Source organism: Polypterus senegalus, chromosome 9 (assembly GCF_016835505.1).
Source record: "Polypterus senegalus isolate Bchr_013 chromosome 9, ASM1683550v1, whole genome shotgun sequence".
NCBI classification, from domain to species: Eukaryota; Metazoa; Chordata; class Cladistia; order Polypteriformes; family Polypteridae; genus Polypterus; species Polypterus senegalus.
Window position 1 is genome coordinate 1,109,624 of NC_053162.1, and position 21,035 is coordinate 1,130,658.

At 52.3% G+C, this 21,035-nt stretch overlaps 1 protein-coding gene across 1 annotated transcript in view; it reads left to right on the forward strand.

Moving 5' to 3' along the window:
* The window catches only part of med27 (mediator complex subunit 27), a 170,669-nt gene that overhangs the window by 124,271 nt on the left and 25,363 nt on the right, over positions 1-21,035 (forward strand). Inside the window, exon 4 of the mRNA XM_039762576.1 lies at positions 9,592-9,685. Coding sequence (XP_039618510.1) covers positions 9,592-9,685 — 94 coding nt within the window. The remainder of the gene's footprint in view (positions 1-9,591; positions 9,686-21,035) is intronic.

A 21,035-nucleotide genomic window follows, 5' to 3' on the forward strand; every position in this document is an offset into this window, starting at 1 on the left:
TAGCCGGGGTTTCGTCACTAGCAGTACACACGTTAGATGGCAGTGCAGTTGCTAGCCCAGCGTGCCGTCGATGACAGACTTCAAGCACTAGAGGGCGCCGTAGTCCTTCATCCACAAGTTAACGTTTCTGTGTATTCGGTGAGGACCCAGCGGATGTCTGAACAGGTCTGTGAGGTCTGCAGCCAAAGGGACTTGCTCAGCCAAAGGGACTTGCTCAGCCGAACGTGAAGTTGTTTTAGAGCCACCGAGTGCTCATCTGCACTGGCGTGCTGGTGGTCTTTGGTTTGCACTCGTCCGTGTCTCCGGTGGGGTGACGTGTTTGTGTGCCTTCACCGTGTACAGGATGAGAGTGGGGAGCTGAGCCTTTAGGGGGAACAGGAAGTGCCAGATTGACCCCAAAGTGTGCCAGTGGCCCCCCTCCCCGTGTTTTCATTTGTTTGTTTGTTTTGGAGGTAATTTAGTTTGTTGAAGTCTTTACCTTCATCCTTCGAAGTTATAACTTTGTGAATGTATAGAGATATACTGTAGATATAGATATATAAACTTCCTTTTTATTTCATATTGTGTTGGTATTTATGGGCCTTGTCCTGTGTGTTGAGCCTTCTTCATGACACAGCCACGCCCACTTCAGAGCCCAGCAGACCATAATGTGGCTGTTGTGTCATTTGTCCTAATGACTGTCCTTTTTTTTTTTTTTTTTTTTTTTGGGCTGCTATGACTACTTTGTTCAGATTCCTGGACTTTTGGGCTTTTGTTGGCTTTAAAGCTGAGGTTTGGATTTGGCCAGAGGTTTGCCAGGTTGTGAGATTTGTTTGAATATTGAAGCTTTTGTTTCTCGTTTTTTTGGGCCTGTACAGGCCAAAAGCCTGCTTCTGGATTTTGGGGTCGCTAGGCCTCACTCTAGACCTGAGGCCTGGGCCCTGAGTGACCCTGGAGCCCAATAAATTCATAACAATGATGAGGAAGGTGACAGCGGGAGGCCCTAGCAAAGCCAGGAATTATGTGAATCCACTTGACTGGTAGCTGGTGGGATTAGACGATGGTCATCAAATCAATATGGGGGGTCAAGCCAGAAATTCTCTACTGCACCCCCCAACCCAGACAACTCCTACGCCTTGGTGGAGGAGCAAGGAGAAGAAATTGAGCAGGGGTAACAAAGAGGTGAAGGTCCTGGTTGGCATTGGCCTACGCCTTGATTCAGGAGAGAGACTCGAGACTCTGAAGGTGGGCTGCTGTGGCTGGTGGCCCACCCACATCCAGACCTGCAAGGCCTTGAGATTGGAGCTGGTGCCACTCCGTTATGTTGAAGCGCCATGACGGCTGTGCTGGACCCCTTTGTGGCGGTCATGTTGGCCGTTGATGGCCACTTCCTTTTAAAGTTGTGAGCGTTTTGATAGGACGCCTTTCAGAAGAGAGCTCCCTGGCGAGTGAGACCACGTGGGCACCAGGACACACCACGTCACACCACGTCACCAGCAACAAACGTCTTAACCATGACCGTGCCGTCACAAAATGGTGGTAATGGTGACAGTATTAGTCAGCGAGATGACAATAGAAATATGCAAATGACAGAAAAACAAAATATGCAAGAAAAGGGTAAATAGGCAACAATGATGAAAGTCGCCCGTGTGTGTGTGTGCGCCATTCAGCTTTGGAGTGGGCACTGGAGTGGCAGGCTGTCATTTACTTATTTATCTGAGCTGCGGGCAGTTGCCCTTCTTGAACCCTGATTACTTCTGGCAGCCATTACCACGGTGGCCACTCCTCACCCCCCATTACCTCACAATTAGGGGTTTGAGTGCCTGCCTTGTCACCTCTGCTCACGTGCTGGTGCCACTGCCACTCTCCTGCTCAGTGGGCACGGTGGCCTTCTTGCTAGCACTGCACGTTGCTGGCACTCAGCGACTGTGAAGTGAGCCATTTGTGCCGCCATGTTTTTTGAGGGAGCATGTGCGTTGGTTACCTTCCAGATCTTGGTGGCATTGGCAGTAAGGCACAGCGCAAAAAATGTGGGCAGGCATTTATAGTGACATTCGTGACGAGCAAAAAAAAAAAATATGAAGAAGTCAGTTGATGTGTGGAACGTCTCAGCCAGCCGTAAGAGTGAAGCGCCAAACAAATGTGCAGACATTTGAACCTTTGAGCCTCCGGTGCCCAACTGGCAAACTGATGATGGCAAAATGGCAGCCTTGGGGGCAAAAGGAAGGCAGAAGTCAAACAGCAGAAGTGGAGTGAAGCTTCTCTGAGGGTTCAGGGGCTGCTTGATCAGTTTTGAGTTCTTTGTTGTGTTTGGTGACGCACGCCGCAGACAAAGTGACTGTCTTGATGCCACCTTTTCTCAATGGCCAGTGCCCCCAGTGCAGCTAGTGAGGAGTCCACCTCTGACCAGCAGCATGTGCTGTCGTGTCCATAACTGCTGAACAGGTGACACACGGGAAGGCTGCAGGTCTACGTGGTGTCCTCTGTCACCTGTTCCACTTGTCACTAAGGCTCGAGAAAGTGCCACTGCTGTGGTGAACATCCTGGACTGAGGGGGCCGGCATGTTGTCACCTAATGAGCACCGAGCAGCAGCCCTCATGTCCCACACCTCATGAAGCGGCTGGTCCTGCATACCCGGGGGTCCTCTTGTGGACCCGCCACCTCACTTTCTTCCCGTTGGCACACTCAGTTTGGTCTGAGAGACGTCGATGGCCACGTGAACTGTGAAGTGAAGTGAGCTGGACGTGGAAAGTCAGAGGTTTTGATTGTGGAATTTCAAATGCGGGCCTGCACATATGACGGTGGGCTCCATCTAGTCGGACCCCATGTGGATTTTGGTCTTCAGGCTTCTCTAATAAACATGAGCGGAGTGAAGAAATCAGTGGAGATGAAGGAGCCGAAGAGGGCGACGGGGTGGGCACTCACCCCAGCTGTGGCCAATGCCACCTACTCAGCCATTCTTGAATGTGTACTTTAGCTCTTATCTCTCTTAAGCATGTGTGACAACGAGGTGTGCATGTGACATAAAAAAGTGAAGTGAGGTGCGCCAGCCACTTCTGTCAAAAACACAAGGGCGGTGGGTCTGTCTGGGCTGGTGACTGCCATCCTAAATGCTTATCAAGCCCACCCACCCCATGGCTTCCTTTACTTGGACACGCTAAGTCGGTCCTGTCGGGCATCACCAGAGAGATGTGACGTTGGTGATGACTTGGGCATTCTGATTTAGGTGGCAAGCACGCGGTGTCTGCCTCGGACGTAGTAGCACATGTGACGGTGGGCTCCATCCAGTCGGACCCCTCTTTGTAAACACCTCAGTGTCGCACCAGAGTGAGTGGAGCCTAAGTGTCTGTGAGTGCCAGTCAGGTGCCAGTTGTCTTCATACGTTGAGGTGTATGGTGTGATGTTAAGCACCAATGGTGGGCCGGGTGGCACAGGTTCTGGCAGTTGAGGGGTCCCCCTGTCTTTGGGACATTAGAACATTCCGCCCAGCAGGCTCGTCTTCACCTCATTTCTTCAACTGCTGTCCTCCATACTTGGGCTGTCGTGTGTCACACCCCGTGACCATGCCAGGTAGGCTCTGCCATCTGAGTGCCCCTTGCATTCATAACTTGTATGCCATGTCTCCCCAACCTCAGCTTGTATGCCTGGACCCCCTGGTGGTGTGCCCCCGGGTCACTCGCTGGACAGCAGCAGTTGAGGGCGGGTCACCAGTGTGCAGCCCCCAGCTGATCTCATGACCGCCACCTCTGTGTCACGTTTGTCCTGCCTGTCGTAGGGTGGCGCCGCTGTTTCCCCGAGGGTCCAGCCCACTTGCCTGTGATCTGCAGCTCCATGTGGTGGTCTTCACCGCTAAATTAAAACACTAATCTTTCCTTGGCTGTCACAATTAAACGCTCGATTGCTCTCCAGTGACTCGTCTGGGTTGAGACGCAAAGCAAATCAATTGACACGCGTGCCCCTCAATCGGGGACTTGTCAACGGCAGAAACGTCACTGAGCGGCGTGCGGGCCACCCATGTGAAAATGACATTGGAGTGATGCCGTGCTGTGCCAGCCTCCATTTTAGAGGAAAAGAAACTCATTAAAAACTATGAATAAATAAACGGATTGGCATCCTGCTGAAGAGATCGGAACAGAAGGCAACAGAACTGGCGACCCCTTGACATGTTGAGCTGCTTGTAGGTGAAGACCACCGGGGAGACACAGGAGGACAGGCGAATAGGCTGAGGTTAGGATCGCCGTGCCCTTGACTCGGGCCTGTCCAGCGTCGGCAGTGTGATGCCACAGGGTGAGCCCCTTTGTGTGCAGAACTTGTGGCACCCTGAAGGATGCCCTTGACTGGACGGAGAGCCAACCCATCGCAGATGGCATGCACAGCTTTACCTGCCCAAATTGTGGGGCGCTATAAGAGAGCTACATTCAAGTCTGGCTAAGTTTCCATGAAGGTGCACCTGGTGTAGTTGGCAGGATGCTCTGCACAGTAGCTCATTTGGATATTTAAATGGTGCCAACTTGAAGTCGAGGATTCCACTCCTGTTGTCATGTGCTCAGATGGTGTAGGTGCCATGGTGTTTTTAGTAAGGTCTTGGAAGCCATTTTGGGTCTCTGATGGCTGCCATTTTGAGTACCCGTTTCTCAGTGTGTGGCCTGGGGGGTTGTGACCCCTTTGTAAATGTTGGCACAAGAGATCGGCTGGAGCTCCTCTTTGTTACCCGATCTGCGGATGCCAAGACACTCGACCACCGTTGATCAGAATCTTGTTGTGGGTTTCGTTTTGCTTGGAACTCTTTGCTTCTATTTTTCTGACCACCTATTTGGTCTCGCCCTTTGGTTACTGGTTTGTGACCCCCACCCTGCTGTTTTTAATCTCTTGGTTTTGCTCGAAGGGTTAACTGCCAGCTTGATGTGAGGACGGGTGGGAGTTGAGCGAGAGAGACCCCCCGATGACGTCAGTTACGGTGGAGTTCAGAAGCAGCGTCTGTTCGGCCCGTCAGTCCAGGCTGGTTAGAGAACGCCCTCGGCAAGCCATTGTCACCCAGATGTCACGGCTTCACAGCTGGCCATCGGCAGCCACCACCACAGTGCCAGCTCCTTCACCTGACGTCACTCTTGGGGATTGTAGGCCGCTCTACTTTAGTTTAGGACCCCTCTGTCTGCGTTAACCGGGCCGCTCCAGAACTTCTCAGCCATTCAGTTCTTGACGTGTTTTTGTGTTTTGGCTCCTCGTCCTGCTGGCGCTTCGGCTGAGCGGACATTCCTCTGAAGAATGTGATGCCAAGTCTCCCTGGCAGCCCACCCTGTTCTTGCAGGTATCTGATGTTCTTCCTGTTGAACGCCAGCCACAGTTCCTCCCTGAGAGTTTGACTGTCCATACGGCAGCCAGGGGGGTCTTCTGGGTGGATCTTTGTGCCACCTTGCTGCTCCTCCCATTTTTTTCCTTCCATCTTCTCGTCATCGAGTCCTGAACCGTCACCTTAGCTGAGGCCTGCAGCTCTCCGAGTGACTTGTTGAACGAGCCATTGCTGTGCCCTTGGGGTCATTTTGGCAGGATGGCCTGTCCTGGTCCAGATGGAGTGGTGGCTCTGAGGCTAGAAGGTTGCCAGTTCAAATCCCGTAAATGCCAATAGGGACTCTGCTCTGTTGGGCCCTTGAGCGAGGCGGCCCTTAACCTGCAATTGCTGAGCGCTTTGAGTAGTGAGAAAGGCGCTATAGAAATGCAAAGAATTATTATTATTATTAGATGTCCATTTGAGACGTTGGCTTTGTCCGCCTCTCCTGACTTTTTTGTTGCTGTGCTCTTGTGAGACCCGAGTGCCATGTTGAGTGTGGATATGGGGGACAATGCTGGTGTCAGGTGACATCACCATTTAATAATTTAGAATGATCACTTGGGCACAGCAGTGTGTCTCTTTGGGTGTCGACCTCGTCATCGACAGGTTTACTTACCTCAGCAGTGACATTGATGTGACTCAGTAGACGGATTGGGAGGGCATAGGGGGTCTTGAGGTCACTGGAAAGGAGTGTGTGGCGCTTTATTAAAGGACGAAGGTCCAAGTCTTTAGAGTCCTGGTGCCCCCTGTTTGTTTGTGAGACATGGACGCTATCCAGTGACCTGAGATGAAGACTGGACCCCTGTGTCTCTATGAAGAGTCCTTGGGGGGGGTCCGCTGGTTTGACTTTGTGTTGCTCACGGAGTCCCGAATGTGGCACATGACCTGCATTGTGAGGGAGCTTCCATTACGGCCGTGTGGCGCAATTACCCGAGGGCAAGCTGGCTCAATGTTGGGGACCAGGCCAAGAGGACGCCCACATAACACCTGGCTGCAGCAGATAGAGGGTCATTTCCTTTGACTGGACCACCGCATGTCTGCCTGGGGGGGTTGCCATCCAGTTTCATTGTGTGGTGGGTGTGGCGACGCGCTGTACTAGTGCCCGCTCCCTGACCTGGCTGTTGTGGTTCCCTTGTTTAATTTTGCATTTTGTCACAAAGTCTAAAGCCCTTCATTGTCACAGGTGTATAAAAAGGCAGCATTTCTGGGAGGGGGCAAATACTTTTTCCCTGCACTATAGATAGAAAGTATTCTTGTTGTTCCACTTTTAGTTTTGGGTGTGTAAAGGAGGGGCACCAATGTGACAGAGCCTGGGGGGGTAGGGGGGGAATCACTGCACTGCAGCGCCCCCTTGTGGTCCTCTCGCTGTCATGTCTGCCCGTTCACGTGATGATGGCTTTGACGGCGATATCCCCCTCTAGTGTGCATTCGTGGAGATGTTTTTGAGGTCATAACGAGAGTGGGCTTTACATTGTGTGAGCCATAACCCCCAGAAAGGGAGACTGGAGTGGAGGGATAGGCAGGAATAACAGGGGGTCCGGGGGTTCAAACCACTGACAACCCCCCAGAGGCGTGACGAGGCCCTTTAGAGTTGGATAGATGAGCTCTGCAGTGCCATGCTTGTCTGTCTATGTCTGTGTGCCACTCTGGCTCTCATCTACCTGCTTCTGCCATCGTGAAGAGAGGCCATCGAGGGCCACCGAGTGGTGAGCATGGGGACCAAGATCAGGTGCTGTCATTTGGCCAGTGCTCACGTTTGTACTCTTCTTATATTTTGGACGTTTTATCTTTTGTAACTTTTTTTGTCCTGTGTGTATCGGGGATTTGTGTACTCTAAAGAGTATAAAGGGGGTCACCCTCGGACCCTACCACAACAGATCATTCTTGTGCGTGCTTTTGGACCACCGAGAAACATGGCAGACCTTTGCAGGGGGGCTGGAGCCAATCCCAGCAGGCTGAGGGTGCAAGGCAGGAAGCTCAAGGAGTTTGGTTTTCGTATCCATGCCTTGTCTTCTGCAATATTTAAAAAGTTGAACCTTAGTAATGTCTTCTCACCAGACGCCATTTTGTTTATGAGTTGGGCGTTGCCATCTCTTAGTGATTGCATCGACTGTTGCCCTGGTGATCCCTCCCAGAATCACTCGGGGCTGCGTGGCCTGTGATGTTTGAGGTTCGGCTGGCGCTGCTCTGGATGTTCGGACTGCGCTGTGCGGCGCGTTGCCTTACTCTGATCTCTCCGGCCCAAAATCTTTTCTGATGTTTCGTTGTCCGTCTTTTGAAGTCGCTTCTCCTATTCTTGTGCATTTAAAATCTCAGCGCCGCGGCTCCGCCTCTGGCCCTGCCCCCTATGGGCTGGCAGATTCAAGCTCCGCCCCTCTCACCATCCACTCTGATGATGAGTGATGTCATCCTTCTTCTGGTCAGAGTTCGTCACTTTTACAGCTGGCAGTGGGAACGTTATGAACAGCTGCTCCCCCAGTGTGCCCTCCAAATGTGGGCGACTTGCCAGTGTGTGTGCCCGGCGTTTGGGTCACAGGTGTCATTGTTGTTAGCCCTGACCTTGGCTTTCTCCTCTTTAAGACGGTGACACGGTGACCTCAGGGCTGGTGGCAGTGCCTCAAATCCTTGGACCAGACAGGCCGAGCCCCCAGTGGCCCCCTCCTCGTTTTGTTTGCACCCCTGACCGACTTCAGGAAGGTTGATGACCTGATCTGGTGAAGTTCAGAGCGACGTCCTTCAGCGCGGAGATGGCGTCGTCACGGCCCCCCCCTTCCCTCGGGGGGCCCGCAGCACTTGACGCTCCTCTTGAGCTCGGCGGCTTTGTGCCAAGGCGGCGATGCCCCAGGCTGAATTCTGTCAGCTGTCTTCAGCTGTCTGGCCTGACTGCCCGCACTGAAAATTATTTTAACAGATTCGAGGCGATCAAATTGAAACTAATTGAATATTAGCAGCCGAGCTGGAGCCCCCCGAGAGGCGGCCGCTGAGGCATCAAACGCCTGGCAGCCCGGGGTGAGTCCCATCGGGCCGGCCTTGGCTCTTCTATGCTGATGGCTTTCATTTAAGCCGAGCCCCACCGTGACGCCTATTGATTGGCGATTGTTAAAAAGTCGTTTGTTAATTCCTGATTAGCACACACTTAACGGTGACCCCTGCCTGCTGTCACAGCGGGGCGCCGTTTGGTTTCGCTGACTCGGCTGATCGAGCGCCAGCGGTATTGACGGCCGTCAGGTGCCCGTTACGCGAGGTGGCCGCTGCAGTTCTGAACTTGACGAGAGGGTCGTTTTCACGGAGTGCAGATAAGCCTGAGAAGGTCGAGCGCCCGTGTAGCGCCGTGGGGCACATCAGTAATCCGAGCGCCCGCTTTAATGTATTCGCTTATTGATCAGAATCGGGACGTGATGGGAAGCAAAACACACACACCTGTCAGTTTGTTTGGAGTGGATATCTGCCACACTTAATCGGGGGCAAGAGGGGCACAAACACACTCGGCCAGTCCGGGGGGCTCTTCACCTGCTCCCACAGGACTAGCAGCTACAGAAATGGAGGGGTGAAGGTAATGGAGGAAGCTGGCAAAGCTGTGATGGCAGATCTGTGCCGCCGTGCTCCTTGGCACCTTGCTCCCCCCGGCATTTCTTTCACTCAGCTGCGTCTCAGTGATTGGCATCTCCTTATCGGTCAGATTCACGCTCCGCTCCAGATTACCGCATGTGGAAGTTTCCGTCAAAGTCTGAAGACTGTCGTGGTCCTTGGTTTAAGAGTGGGCTACAAGCTCGTGTGCAGGCCAGGAGCCCACCGATAGAGGGGCCTGCGTCCTCGTCTTCACCGTCATGTGACAGGACTGACAATTCTTCAGACCCTTTCTTTTTCATTGTGTTTTTTGGACGTTGGTGCTCGGCACAATCGGGGGTCTCATCATCATCAAAGCCTCCACCCTGACAAGCCCACCTAACTGTGCAGTGGCTTCATTTACGTCAGACTCAAGAAGTCTGCCATGTCTTCTGACGTGGGCACTGGTGGTCTTCCGTGTGAGACACTCGTGAATGTCTGCCCTGCCCGACCCTCCTCTTCCCTCACTCCGTGTCCGAGACATTCCAGCCGCCTTTTCCGGATTGATAAGATCCGTTGGACACTTGCCAAGATGAATTGAGTTGTGACCACCAGCTGACCACACACCTCTGACTGGGCACAGTGCCTGCTGTTTTGGGCACTGCTGCTGTCAAATGAGAAGAGCTGATTAGACTGGCATTGGCTCTAATGGCTCTCTGATGTCCTTCTCTTTCAGATACGTGGACGACGTGATTTCTCGCATTGGCAGGATGTTCCCCGACATGTCGATTGAACTCTTCAGGCCCAACGGAACCTCCGCTGTGCTTCTGGTAAGACCACCGGGGTCTCTCAAGCCAGGCTTTGGTGGATTTTACTTTGACTTGTAACATAAACGGCCCTCAAGTCCTGCCACCCACCGATGAGCTCAATGCCCGTTGTCCGTTCTTCTTAGACAGTTGCTGGTTTTTTTTACAGATATTCCGCTCCGCGTGTTGATGCCGTTGTGTCCAATCGCCGCCCCTGGTGATGTCTTTGTGTTTTCTGCCCTTCTTGTGATGCCCTGCTGCCATAAGCTGCCCTTTTACCTGCTAAGGTTGAGCCCGGGGGGGTGAGGCCTCCCAGTGCAGCAGGTGAGCCGCTAACACGGCTGTGACCAGAGGCCTATTTATATTGGGGGGAGTCATGGGGGGTGTCCTCCGTGTTTACCGGCTCTCCTTTTGTGAATATTTAGCTCTTCCTTTAATGTTACTTTTGCTTTTTTGTCTTTGAAGTTCCATTGTGGTGTGGCTTCTTCACAACCTTCCATCCATCCATCCATCCATCCTGTAAACTTGTCTTCTCCTATCCTAAGGATGTTTCTTTGGGAGTTTAAACTAAACGTTCCGAGCAGGTCAGAGGTTTATGTGCGAGTTTTGTTTTTCCGCACTTTGGGTCTTTTTTGAGTTTTGAGGCCTTTGTCTCGTGTTTTGCCGTTGAAGGGTCCTCAGGTGAGCCCCCATTCTCTCCTGTGATCTTTATTATACAGACCTGACCAAAAAGCCCCCAAATCCTTGCTGTAGCCCTCATGTGTGACACAAACTTTCATATCTCTGATCTCAAGATGGACCACCAGATCAGGCCCGAGATAACGTGACCCGTTTGTTTGTTCACCGTGTGTTGGAGGTGATAACCCGATAGACAGGCACGAGGAGCCCCAATGTGAGCGTTGGCCATCGGCCTGCGTGATCAGCAGGTCATCCAGGTGGCACTTCTCTATCTGGGGGTGGTCCAGCGTTGTCAGCAGGGTCCTTCACCCTGCATGCCATCTTCATTGGGCAGCAGAGATAGATGGTCTCTCCTCAGGATGACAAATGGCACCCAGACAGCGAGATCACATGGTCTACTGGTCCTTGGCACTCCCCACTCAGGCAGATTCAGCACAATAACCCCCAAAATCCAACCCAGGCTTACATTTTTAGCCCCCCGGCACTTAAACTTCTCCTCCTCCTCCTCCTCCTCCTCTCCCTTCCCCTCCAGGCTAGCCTTGTTGCCAGCCTGTTAATGGCCTTTCTTCTCGGCCCACCCGTGTCCCCCCAGGCCTGTGCTAGTTCTCACCTGTTGTAAGTACGTTGCCTTTTCTTTTTGTCACCACTCTTGTTATGTCACCTGTGTGGAGTGCCGAGGCCTTTGGTCTCCTGAATGTTTATTTCTGTTTCTTCGGGGTCGGCCGTCGAGAGCAGCAGGTTTAGGTGACGGGAGGATCGCTGGACGTCATTTCTGGGTTTTTGACTGTTTAGGCCTGATGTGGCCTGCATTGGCATTGAGGGTTGAGGCCTGCATGTTGTCTTTACTGGGCTTGGCTTTATTTTCCTGATGACTCTTTTTGTTTTGAGAGGAGGAGGTGACAGGAGTGGCCTTGGTGTCCCATGGAGTTCAGGGACGATGTTTAGTTTTAGAAGGAGACACAGAAGGTTGGCAGTGGATGGTGGCCATTTTAAGTTTACGCCAGCCTTCCTTCCCCACACCCTCTTAGTCGCCACATTGGTAACTTGGGTGGTGGCTAAGCTTCACTGGGGCACATTTTTGGGGGTAGTAAAGTGAGATTAATTCTGGGGGGGTTTGGGTGGTCTACATGGAGACACAATGAAGTGTTGAGATTGCTGATGGAATGGAATGGAAGCCAAACGTGTTGAGGTTCACGCTCTCCCAGTGAGTCACAGAAACATTCAGGTTTCCTTTGTGCAGGAGGGGGGGAGACTGGCACATGCCAGGCCTGAAGAGCGGGTCATATGTCCTGGCTAAGCTTTTGGACCGGACCTGCACAAAGGTCCAGTGGCGATTGTGTCGGTGCCACCTGTTGTTCCAGATGCCAGCTTACAGGAGCTCATTAATGACTTTACTCTCGTCTCAACCATCCATCCATCCATCGCTCAGGTCAGTGGTTGACGTCCCCCATTTTTAGGTCTCCCACCTTTCTATCAGCTTTCCAGGACTTTTGTCTGTTAGCGCCAGCAGAGTGTCACGGTCACCATCTTTGGTCTCTAAACGTCGCTGCCTCCTCCACTCTCCATTGATGGAGGAGACCCTCTCATGTTGTTGATAGGACCCTCGGTCGTAACATGAACTCTAAGTGGAGCCCACGTCCCCCCGGTCCTCTTATTCCAGCTTAACACTCCTCGCTTGATCTCCTCCCATGGACCACCTAACCTAACCTACAGCGCCCAACCGTCACGTCACGTCATGGAGGAGACCTGTACCTGTAAATATGTCACCAGCAGCAACATCTGACCTGCTGCGTTTCTGGTTGGACATGTCCAGCACTCTACAGAGGTGACACAGGGACGGTTAGCAGACCATTTGGGGGGGCACGTTTGAGCCATTAAGATCATAAAAGGCCTACTGTAGAGCACCGCCACACTGATCCTCCCGTCTGTGTTCTTTCACAGGGTTACAAAGACACTTTCTGAAGAAGTCGTTCATTTTGGATTTCTCGAGGTGGTCTTTTCCCTCTTTACTGCCCACCCAGTGAAGGCCGCACAGCCTAAATGTTGTGCTGTTTTTTTGTCTTCTCCTCGTAGGGACAGTCGTCTGAGTTTGTAACGGGAAGTTGTTTTGGGCCCCTCAGTGCATCACAACTGCGGCGTCGAGACCCGATGTGGTGCTGACCTCGTGGCGCGTTTTACTGAATCGACTGAACCTTTCAAAGACGTAATTAAGGACGCGTTTGCGTGAAACCCACTCCGTTGGTCAGCTGAGGGCCGGTGGAGGGTGGTCTTAAGAGGGGCTCTCCTTCATTTGACCGTGTCGTTAGGCGTTTTGTATCGGGGGCGCTTGTTGAAAACGCCACTCAAAACCTCTCTGAGGCAGGGGTAGTGGATTAGGAGGTGTGACCAGTAGGGGGCGTAGCAGCAGAGACCACACATTCCTGGGTTCAAACCAAAGAGAAGCTTTCATTTTAGTAGGGTGATGCACAGTCTTGTTCTCGTCTCCTTCCACACCTCCCGACTCTGACCACCCGTAAAGGAAGCACTTCCAGGTCAGGCCAGAAGATCTTTAAAGTGGGGAACACTCTGTGCCTGCAGCTCCCCCTGGTGACGCCCATAGACCACCCAGGGCTGGCTCGCAGGACTACAATTCCCAGCCTGCCCTGCAGGCATCCATGCAGCACTGTAGCCCAGGAAGACTGCCACCTAGTGTATCAGTGAGGGGATGCAGGTAGTCCATGCGATTGGTCTCCCCCTGTGCTTCCGTTAAACTGGCCTTGAGCCGCCCTGCCCGGAATGCCACCCCTTACCTTACAGAACCTGATCTTGGTGGTACGGTGCGTGTTATTAAATGTGATTGTGGACCATCTGAGCCACCAGGGTGGTGCCGTGATCATGGGGGTGAAGGGGAGGGGTCTTAGGGCCCAATTCAATGAAGGAAGGTGCCCACTGGACCACCGCGGTGAAGTGTTTGAGTTGCTGTGGAGGGGATTGTGCTGAGTTTCTGTACGGTGAAGGTGTGTGGTGCCCAGCAGATGTTGTGCCACCTGTGTGCCGAGGTGTCTTTTGAATCATTTCTTGCCCCTCTCAGACGTTCACCTGGCCTGTTTTAACTTTGCCCTTTGCCTTTCGTTCCTCCCTCTTTGTCTTGGTGGTGCCAGTCCTGCTCACACTTCTGTACCCTCCTGTGTGTTCCACAGGTGACAGCCCCCCTAAGATGAAGTAAGTTGGCAGCCCAGTCACAAAGGAGTGGCATCAGTGGTGAGCCTTTGAGAGGTTCATGCTGCCCCCCAGAGTGACACCATGGATGAGGTACCCAGTTCAGCGACAGCAGTGAGTGGGGGGCTCCAGGTGGCTCTTTAACCTGTGCCATCCACGTTACCGCCCAACCCCTGGAGTGGCCCCCCTTCATCTTTTAATTGCGTTTCTCCGTCTCGAGTCGCAGAGGTTAAGAGTGCGGCCCCCCCGCATTAACGCTGGCCCCAGGGGAGGCCCATTAACACGCTGCGCTCTGAAACCCGACGCCGCCGCCGCCGCCGCAGCCGCCAATGAAAGGCCGCATTGCAGAAGCTTTGTTTCCCGGCGATCTCTTTAACGAGGGGGGCTCTGAATTATTCTCTTTGTTTTTCTGCCGCTCTTACCTGAACTCCAAAGTTTTCACCTTCACTCATTAGGGACGGGCAGGCGGCATCGCGGTGCCTGTGAAGCAGCGTCCCTGCAGCCTTCTGCGTGTTCATTCCGCGCTGCTAGAGCGAGCGTCTCTTTTGGGCCCGAATCGCGAGGGAGTCGAGGCGCTCGAATGGCGGGCTTTGTCTTTTAAGCAGAGGATTGTGCCGTTCCTTCAACTTCGCAGCGCCACCTGTCAGAACGAACAAGTTGTAAGAGGACAGAAATGAAAGGCTTGTCAGCCGAAGACTCGGGCGTACGCAGTGTGATGGGGAGAGGAGGGCGTCTGCCACTTCGGTTATTCCCACTTGGGCGGGCACGCGAGCGTCTTTGATACACGCCGTACGCTTGGGCTTGGCATTGTGGGTGCCCCCTGTACTTTTAGGTCTGTCGTGTCTGATATCCCCCTGAAAGGGAGTGGGAGGCGAGCAACACGGGGTCAAGCAGTAGCGGTTAATGAAAGACAATGGGGGATTCACTCCGAGAAACACAGAAAGGTCCGAGGGCTGAACAGGAGGGGCTCCACTCTGTCTCATCCGTGCCCATCTGCTGCTCTGCCGCTCGGACCTTTGATGTTTGCTGCGTTTGTGAGCTTAGAAGTAAAGAAGTGGAAGCCAAAGGCGGCTAAACTCGACTCTGAGTGCCACACAAATCGCTGGGTGGACTCACGTGTGCCCCTTCTCTTCGCTGGTCATCCTCTTCTAAGCCGCTGAGTGGGCAGTGCCCTGCGATCTCAGCAGCCGTAGGCTCCCACTGGGAATTCAGCAGGCAGACTGGTCCTACTGTATAGGCGGTCAGTCCACTGCCCGTCCAGTGTTACCTGCTGATGGGCAACAAGATGGATGCCGTTCTCCTTCACTTCGGTGCCATTTGGTATGGCGCTGCCCTCTCCTCTGGTCCAGCGAGTTCCTCAATAAGCTGAGTGGCCGTGGCCCCCTGGTGGTATTGCAGCAGGCCGACTGGCCCCTACGGGTCATCGTGTTCCCCGTCCGCTCAGGCGTTGCAGCGTTGTGCCCGAGGTCGATGTGATGAACTGGTGGATGATGGACGTGTGTAGCTGGGGTTTCGGCACTGAGGGTAGACCTCATGTGGTGGGCTTAGCGAGGGGCTGCTGCTGTACACGTGCAGTAAGTCGAGGCGCTCGAGTACGTGGTATTGAGATCCTGTGTGCCAGTCAAGTCCTAACATGCCCGCCGCTCTCACACTTATTATTATTACCACCTTGCCCCTCGCGCGCGCCGCTCCATTTCTTTGTTGTGTTTTGCCCGTCCAGCTGCTCCCTGATGTTTTGAGCCGTCAGTTAATTTTTACAGTTTGCTCTTCAAGGCCCGTCAAGTCCGTGTGGAGTTGGTGTCTGCCCACAACGCCGAGAACTCCGGGTGCCAAGTGGAGTCGTTTCCATTTGCGTGTTCCCTCCGTCCATGTGAATCCGCTTTATTCCATTATTGGGCGAGGTGCTCACGTCCACGTCTGGAGTCCACAAGTTTAGGAACAGCTGAGAAAATCGAACCTCGGGAGTCAAACCCAAGCTCTGGAGCGGCTGGCAGCAGCCCGACTTCAGCTGTGTGCCATGAGAATGGCAGCGTAGCTGGGAGGGCGCCCCCTAGTGGCCTATTTGTAGCCACTCCAAGTGAATGTGTCGGGAAAGTTAAGGTGCGGAGCAGCCTGGTGGCAGTGCCACTTTAATATTAGAGTCGCTCTTGGTGGGCGCTGCCGCTTTTATTTATTTGTTATTTATTCCTTTTTGCAGTTGAACCAGTGAGAGCGGCTTCATGAATTCGGGTCACGGGCAGAAGCGAGTGAATCCCCTCCAGTGGCGCGCTGCAGTGAGGACGGCTCGTCCATCGTAATTAGCTCAACTTAATTAGCACTCGGGCCGGGAGACAGGAGGGAGCCCACCTCGGGGGCTCGCGCGCTCGATGTTCTCAAGTACTCGTCGGCCAACTTGAGCTCCTAATTGAAATGTATCTATCATCCTGACCACGTACTGTACGTGCCGCGAGTCAAGAGCCAAACGAGTCGGCTTTCCAGTAGGTGCCCGCTGACGCCCTCTCCGTGCCTGCCGAGGTTTGCAGTTCACAGATGGCTTAAAGTGACACCCCACCGGAGGTGCCATCGCGATGCAGGCGTTGGCGGGATGGACGGCACAGCCTCTTGTTGTCATGTGTCCTCCTTCACTTGGGTGGCACTGCCCTCTCCTCCTGTGATGTGAGCAGGCCCTCTGGTAATACAGCTGTGTGTGTGTGTACTGCGAGTCACAAGAGAAGATGAAGGGTCCATTTAATAGATTGGCATGACGATGAAAACAGAAAGGGTGGAGCACAAAATGAAATGGTGGCGAGTCCGTGGAACCAGCAGCACGGTGGGCATGGGGCTCTGTCACCCGTTCAGTTCATCATTTTTAGTATCAAGGCAGAGTCGAGGAGTGCAGGTTGTCCAGTCTGGTGACCTTTTGGCAGGTGACGGGGTCCTGTTGGCTTCACTGGGCGGTGACCTCGGTGGCGGGTTGAAGTTGGGTGCGAAGAAGCTGGGCACAGGATCAAGTCAGGGGTCACGGTCCTCAGCTGGAAGAGAGTGAAGTGCGATCTCCGGGTTGGGGAGCAGGTGCTGCCTCACGTAGAGGAGTTTTAGTATCTCGGGGGTCTTGAGAACAGACTTTGAGCAGAGGTCACGTGGTTGTTGTACCGCTCAGCGGTGGTGAAGGTGAAGCTCTCCATTTACTGGCTGACCGGCGTCCGGGCCCCTCACCTGTGGCTGTGGGTTGTGGGCAGCTGACTGAGAGGTGACTCTCCTTGACAGGGTGACTGGGCTGAGCCTTTGAGATGGCATGAGGGGCTCAGACACTCAGACGGAGCTCAAAGTCAAGCTTCAAAGGGAGCCACTTGAGGTGCTCCGGGCATCTGATTAGCATAACACTTGGAGGGCTCCCTGGGGGGCTTGTGGGCAGACTCGGGACACACGGAGAAGTCGCCAGGGGAACTCCGACTGTCAGCCCGTGACCCCCAGCTGGGTAATAAGCTGCAGAAAACGGGCAGAGGAGACCAGAGTGGTGGAAACAACAGGCCGCTGCTGGAGTGGGGGGGTCATTCAGTGGCAGACGCGGACTCCTAACTCCACGTTGGCGACTCTTTGTAATCCACGGAGGAGTGGGTGGGATGTTAAGGTGGGGGGTGTGATCTCATTACTGTCCTTGACTCGGGCTCCCCGTTCTGAGAAGTGGTTAGCGACAGCGCCCCCTCAATCTTTGGAGGTGAATTACAAGAGCCCTGAAGATGCCCCCTAAATGCGCCAGCCTGATGATGTGTGTGTGTGTATGTTGAGAAATACATGCGGGGTGGGCAAAAGTAGATTTACAATTGAGAGTACGTGAGACCCACAGTTTAATCTTGTATTATTATTTCTTTATCAGTTGTATTATTTACTTGTGCCATTCTTTTGATTTAATAAAGCTATTGTAATAATCACTTTCTATCTGAGCAACTGTCAACCTACTTAGTGCCCACCCCGAGTGTAGGTATGTGTGTGTGTGTATATCTATATATCTATATCTACAGTCATATGAAGTTTGGACCCCCTCTCGGCCTGCATAATAATCGACTCTCCTTTCAACACAAACGCTAACAGCAGTACGTCCTTCATTTCCTAGGAACATCGGAGCACTGCGGCGTTTTCTGAACAAAGATTTTTAGTGACGCAGTATTTAGTTTATGAAATGAAATCAAATGTGAAAAACTGGCTGTGCACGAATGTGGGTCCCCTTGTCATTGTGCTGATTTGAATGGCTGTCACTGCTCAATGCTGATGACTTGGTATGATGAGCTCGTGAAGCCTTGAACTTCATAGACAGGAGTGTCCAATCATGAGTGGTCAAAGGTATTTAAGGTGGTCAATCGCAAGTTGTGCTTCCTTCACTTTGACTCTCCTCTGAAGAGTGACAGACAGCATGGGATCCTCAAAGCGACTCTCAAAGACCTGAAAACAAAGATTGTTGAGTCTCCTGGTTTAGGGGAAGGCAACAAAAAGCCATCTCAGAGGTTTAAACTGTCAGTTTCAAGTGTCAGGAATGGAATCAGGAAATGGAAGGCCACAGGCACAGTTGATGTTAAACCAACACAGCAGGTCTGGCAGGCCAAGAAAAATACAGGAGTGGCATATGAAGAGGCAGGATTGTGAGAATGGTGACAGACAACCACAGATCACCTCCAAAGACCTGCAAGAACATCTCGCTGCAGATGGTGTATCTGGACATCGTTAGACAATTCAGCACATCTGTATGGCAGGGTGATGAGAGAGAAGCCCTTTCTGCACTCGCGCCACAAACAGAGTCGCTTGTTGTATCAAATGCTCATTTAGACAAGTCAGAGTCATTAAGAACAAAGTGCTTTGGACTGATGAGACAAAGATGGAGTTATTTGGTCCTAACAAAAAGCGCTTTGCATGGCGGAAGAAGAACACTGCAGTCCAAGAGAAACACCTGCTACCTCCTGTCACATTTAGTGGAGGTCCCATCATGCTGTGGGGCTGTGTGGCCAGTTCAGGGACTGGGGCCTTTGTTAAAGTCATTGGTCGCATGAATTCATCCCAATATCAACCAGTTCTTCAGGATAATGTTCAAGAATCAGTCACAAAGTTGAAGTTACTTATGCAGGGTTGGATATTCCAACAAGACAATGAGCCAAAACACAAAGGCATTCACGCAGAGAGAGAAGTACAATGTTCTGGAATGGCCGTCACAGTCCCCTGACTTGAAGATCATCAAACATCTATGGGATGATTTGAAGCAGGCTGTCCATCAAATTGAACTGAACTGGAGAGATTTTGTATGAAGAATGGACAGAAATACCTCCATGGAGAATCTGACACTCATCAATGGCTACAGGAGGACAGCGTCGAGAGGCTCAACTGAGTATTTATGTCACATCTCTGATGGGTGCCCACATTTATGCACCTGTCTAATTTTATTATAATGCATATTCCATATTTTCTGTTAATCCAATAAACTTCATGTCACTGTTGAAGTCCTGCTGTGTCCATAAGGCATGTCGTATATTAAAAGGAAGCTCCAAACGTTTTCATATGACTGTATATCATACACACACATCAAAGGCTGCTCAGCTGCTTGTTAACACAAATCTCTAGTCAGCCAACCACATGGCAGCATTACGGCCAGTAGACATCATCAAGACCACCTGCTGAAGTTCAAACCAAACATCAGAAAGGGCACTGAAGTGACTTTGAGTGTGGCATGGCTGTTGGTGCCAGACGGGCTGCTCTGAGGATTTCACAAACTGCTGGTCTCCTGGGATTTTCACCCACAGCCATCTGTAGGGTTTACAGAAAATGGCCTGGAAAAAGGAAACCATCAGTGAACGAGTGCCACTTCTCTGCCTTGGTGATGCCAGCGGCCAGACTGGTTTGAGATGATAGAATGGGAACAGGAACAGCAATAAGCACTCGTTACAAGTGAGGTGTGTGGAAGGGCATCTCCAAACACACAACATGTCGAACCCTGAAGCAGGAGACCACAGCGGGTGACACTCCTGTCAGCTAAGAACTGGCAGTTGAGGCTACAATTCACATGGGCTCACAAAAATTGGACGTCAGAAGATTGGAAAAACGTCACCTTGTCTGCTGAGACTTAATTTCTGATGGTGGGCTCAGAATTTGGCATCAACACCATGAAAGCAGGGATCTGTCCTGCCTTGTGCCAATGGTTCAGGCTGCTGCTGGGTGGTGGTGTGATGATGATGTCAAGGGTATTTTCTTGGCACACTTTGGGCCCCCTTAGTACCACCTGAGCATCGTTTAAATACCACAGCCTACGTGAGTCTTGTTGCTCACCATGTCTAACCCCTTTATGACTGCCGTCTTCTGACAGCTCCTTCCAGCAGGATAACCCACCATGTCACAAAGCTGGTATCTTTAACATGACGATGAGTTCACGGATCTCCAATGGCCTCCACAGCCACCAGACCTCAGTCCAGTAGAGCACCTTTGGGATTTGGTGGAACAGGAGATTCACATCATGGAGGTGCAGAAACTGAGTGATGCTGTCACGTCAATTAGGACCAAAGTCCCTGAGGAATGTTTCCAGGAGGAGGAGGAGGAGGAGGAGGAGGAGGTTGGAGCTGCACTGATACAATGCATTGCTGCCCCCAGCAGATGACAGACCACCTCAGTATCCCAGATTAGGACCCAAGTGCAGCCATGCAGTGGGTGACACCTCCGCACCACACTGGTTTGAGTGGAATGGAACAATGTGAGGCTTTTTATGTTTCCAGTGCCTTGTTGAGTCTGTGCCACCTAGAATTAGGGGCAGTTGTGAAGGTGAAAGGGGGTCCACCCTGCTACTAGTAAGGTGTACCTAATAAAGTGGCCAGTGAGTGTGTGTGTATTCCAGTGGCCTGATTCTTATGCCCCGCCATTGTGAGTGCCCACTCAGACCCCTTCTTGAATTCACGCCTTGCCATCCTGCTCGTCCATCTTCGACGTCAGTACGTCATCAATCACTTGGAGTCTTCTCGGGCGCCGCCCTCCTCTTCAGACCTTCGTTTTACTGGACACTTCAGGTCAGCTGGCCTCCTTGAAGACCCTCAAGGCTTCATAACCCGCCATTGTATTCTTGAGCCGTGTGTTCCCGGTCAACTTTGCATTGCATGTCCCCCGCTCTGGCAGTGCCCGCCTTTTGCCCATGCCAGGTGTTAAAGGTCTGGAGGGAGTGCCTTTTAATTCTCTTTATTTCAGCCTGACTTGGTCGGCCATTTTCCTTCCTCCTGTTCCTGACCCGTTTGTATTTGAGGCTCCTCTTCTCGGCTCTTTCCGTGTTTTCCGTTGTAATTCTTTTGTGTTTATCGATGTAAAGGGGGACCTCTGAGTCCTTGTCCCGTCTGTCCCGTCACCTCCTCAAAGACCCCTGTGATCGTCCTCTGCTATGTGTGCCGACTCCGCCATTTTTCTATGTCTACGCATTTCTTCAAATGATTTCCGAGCCGCCGTGTCGACAGCCCTGAATAATTAAACATTTTTTTTAACTTGTTTTTAAAGACACGAC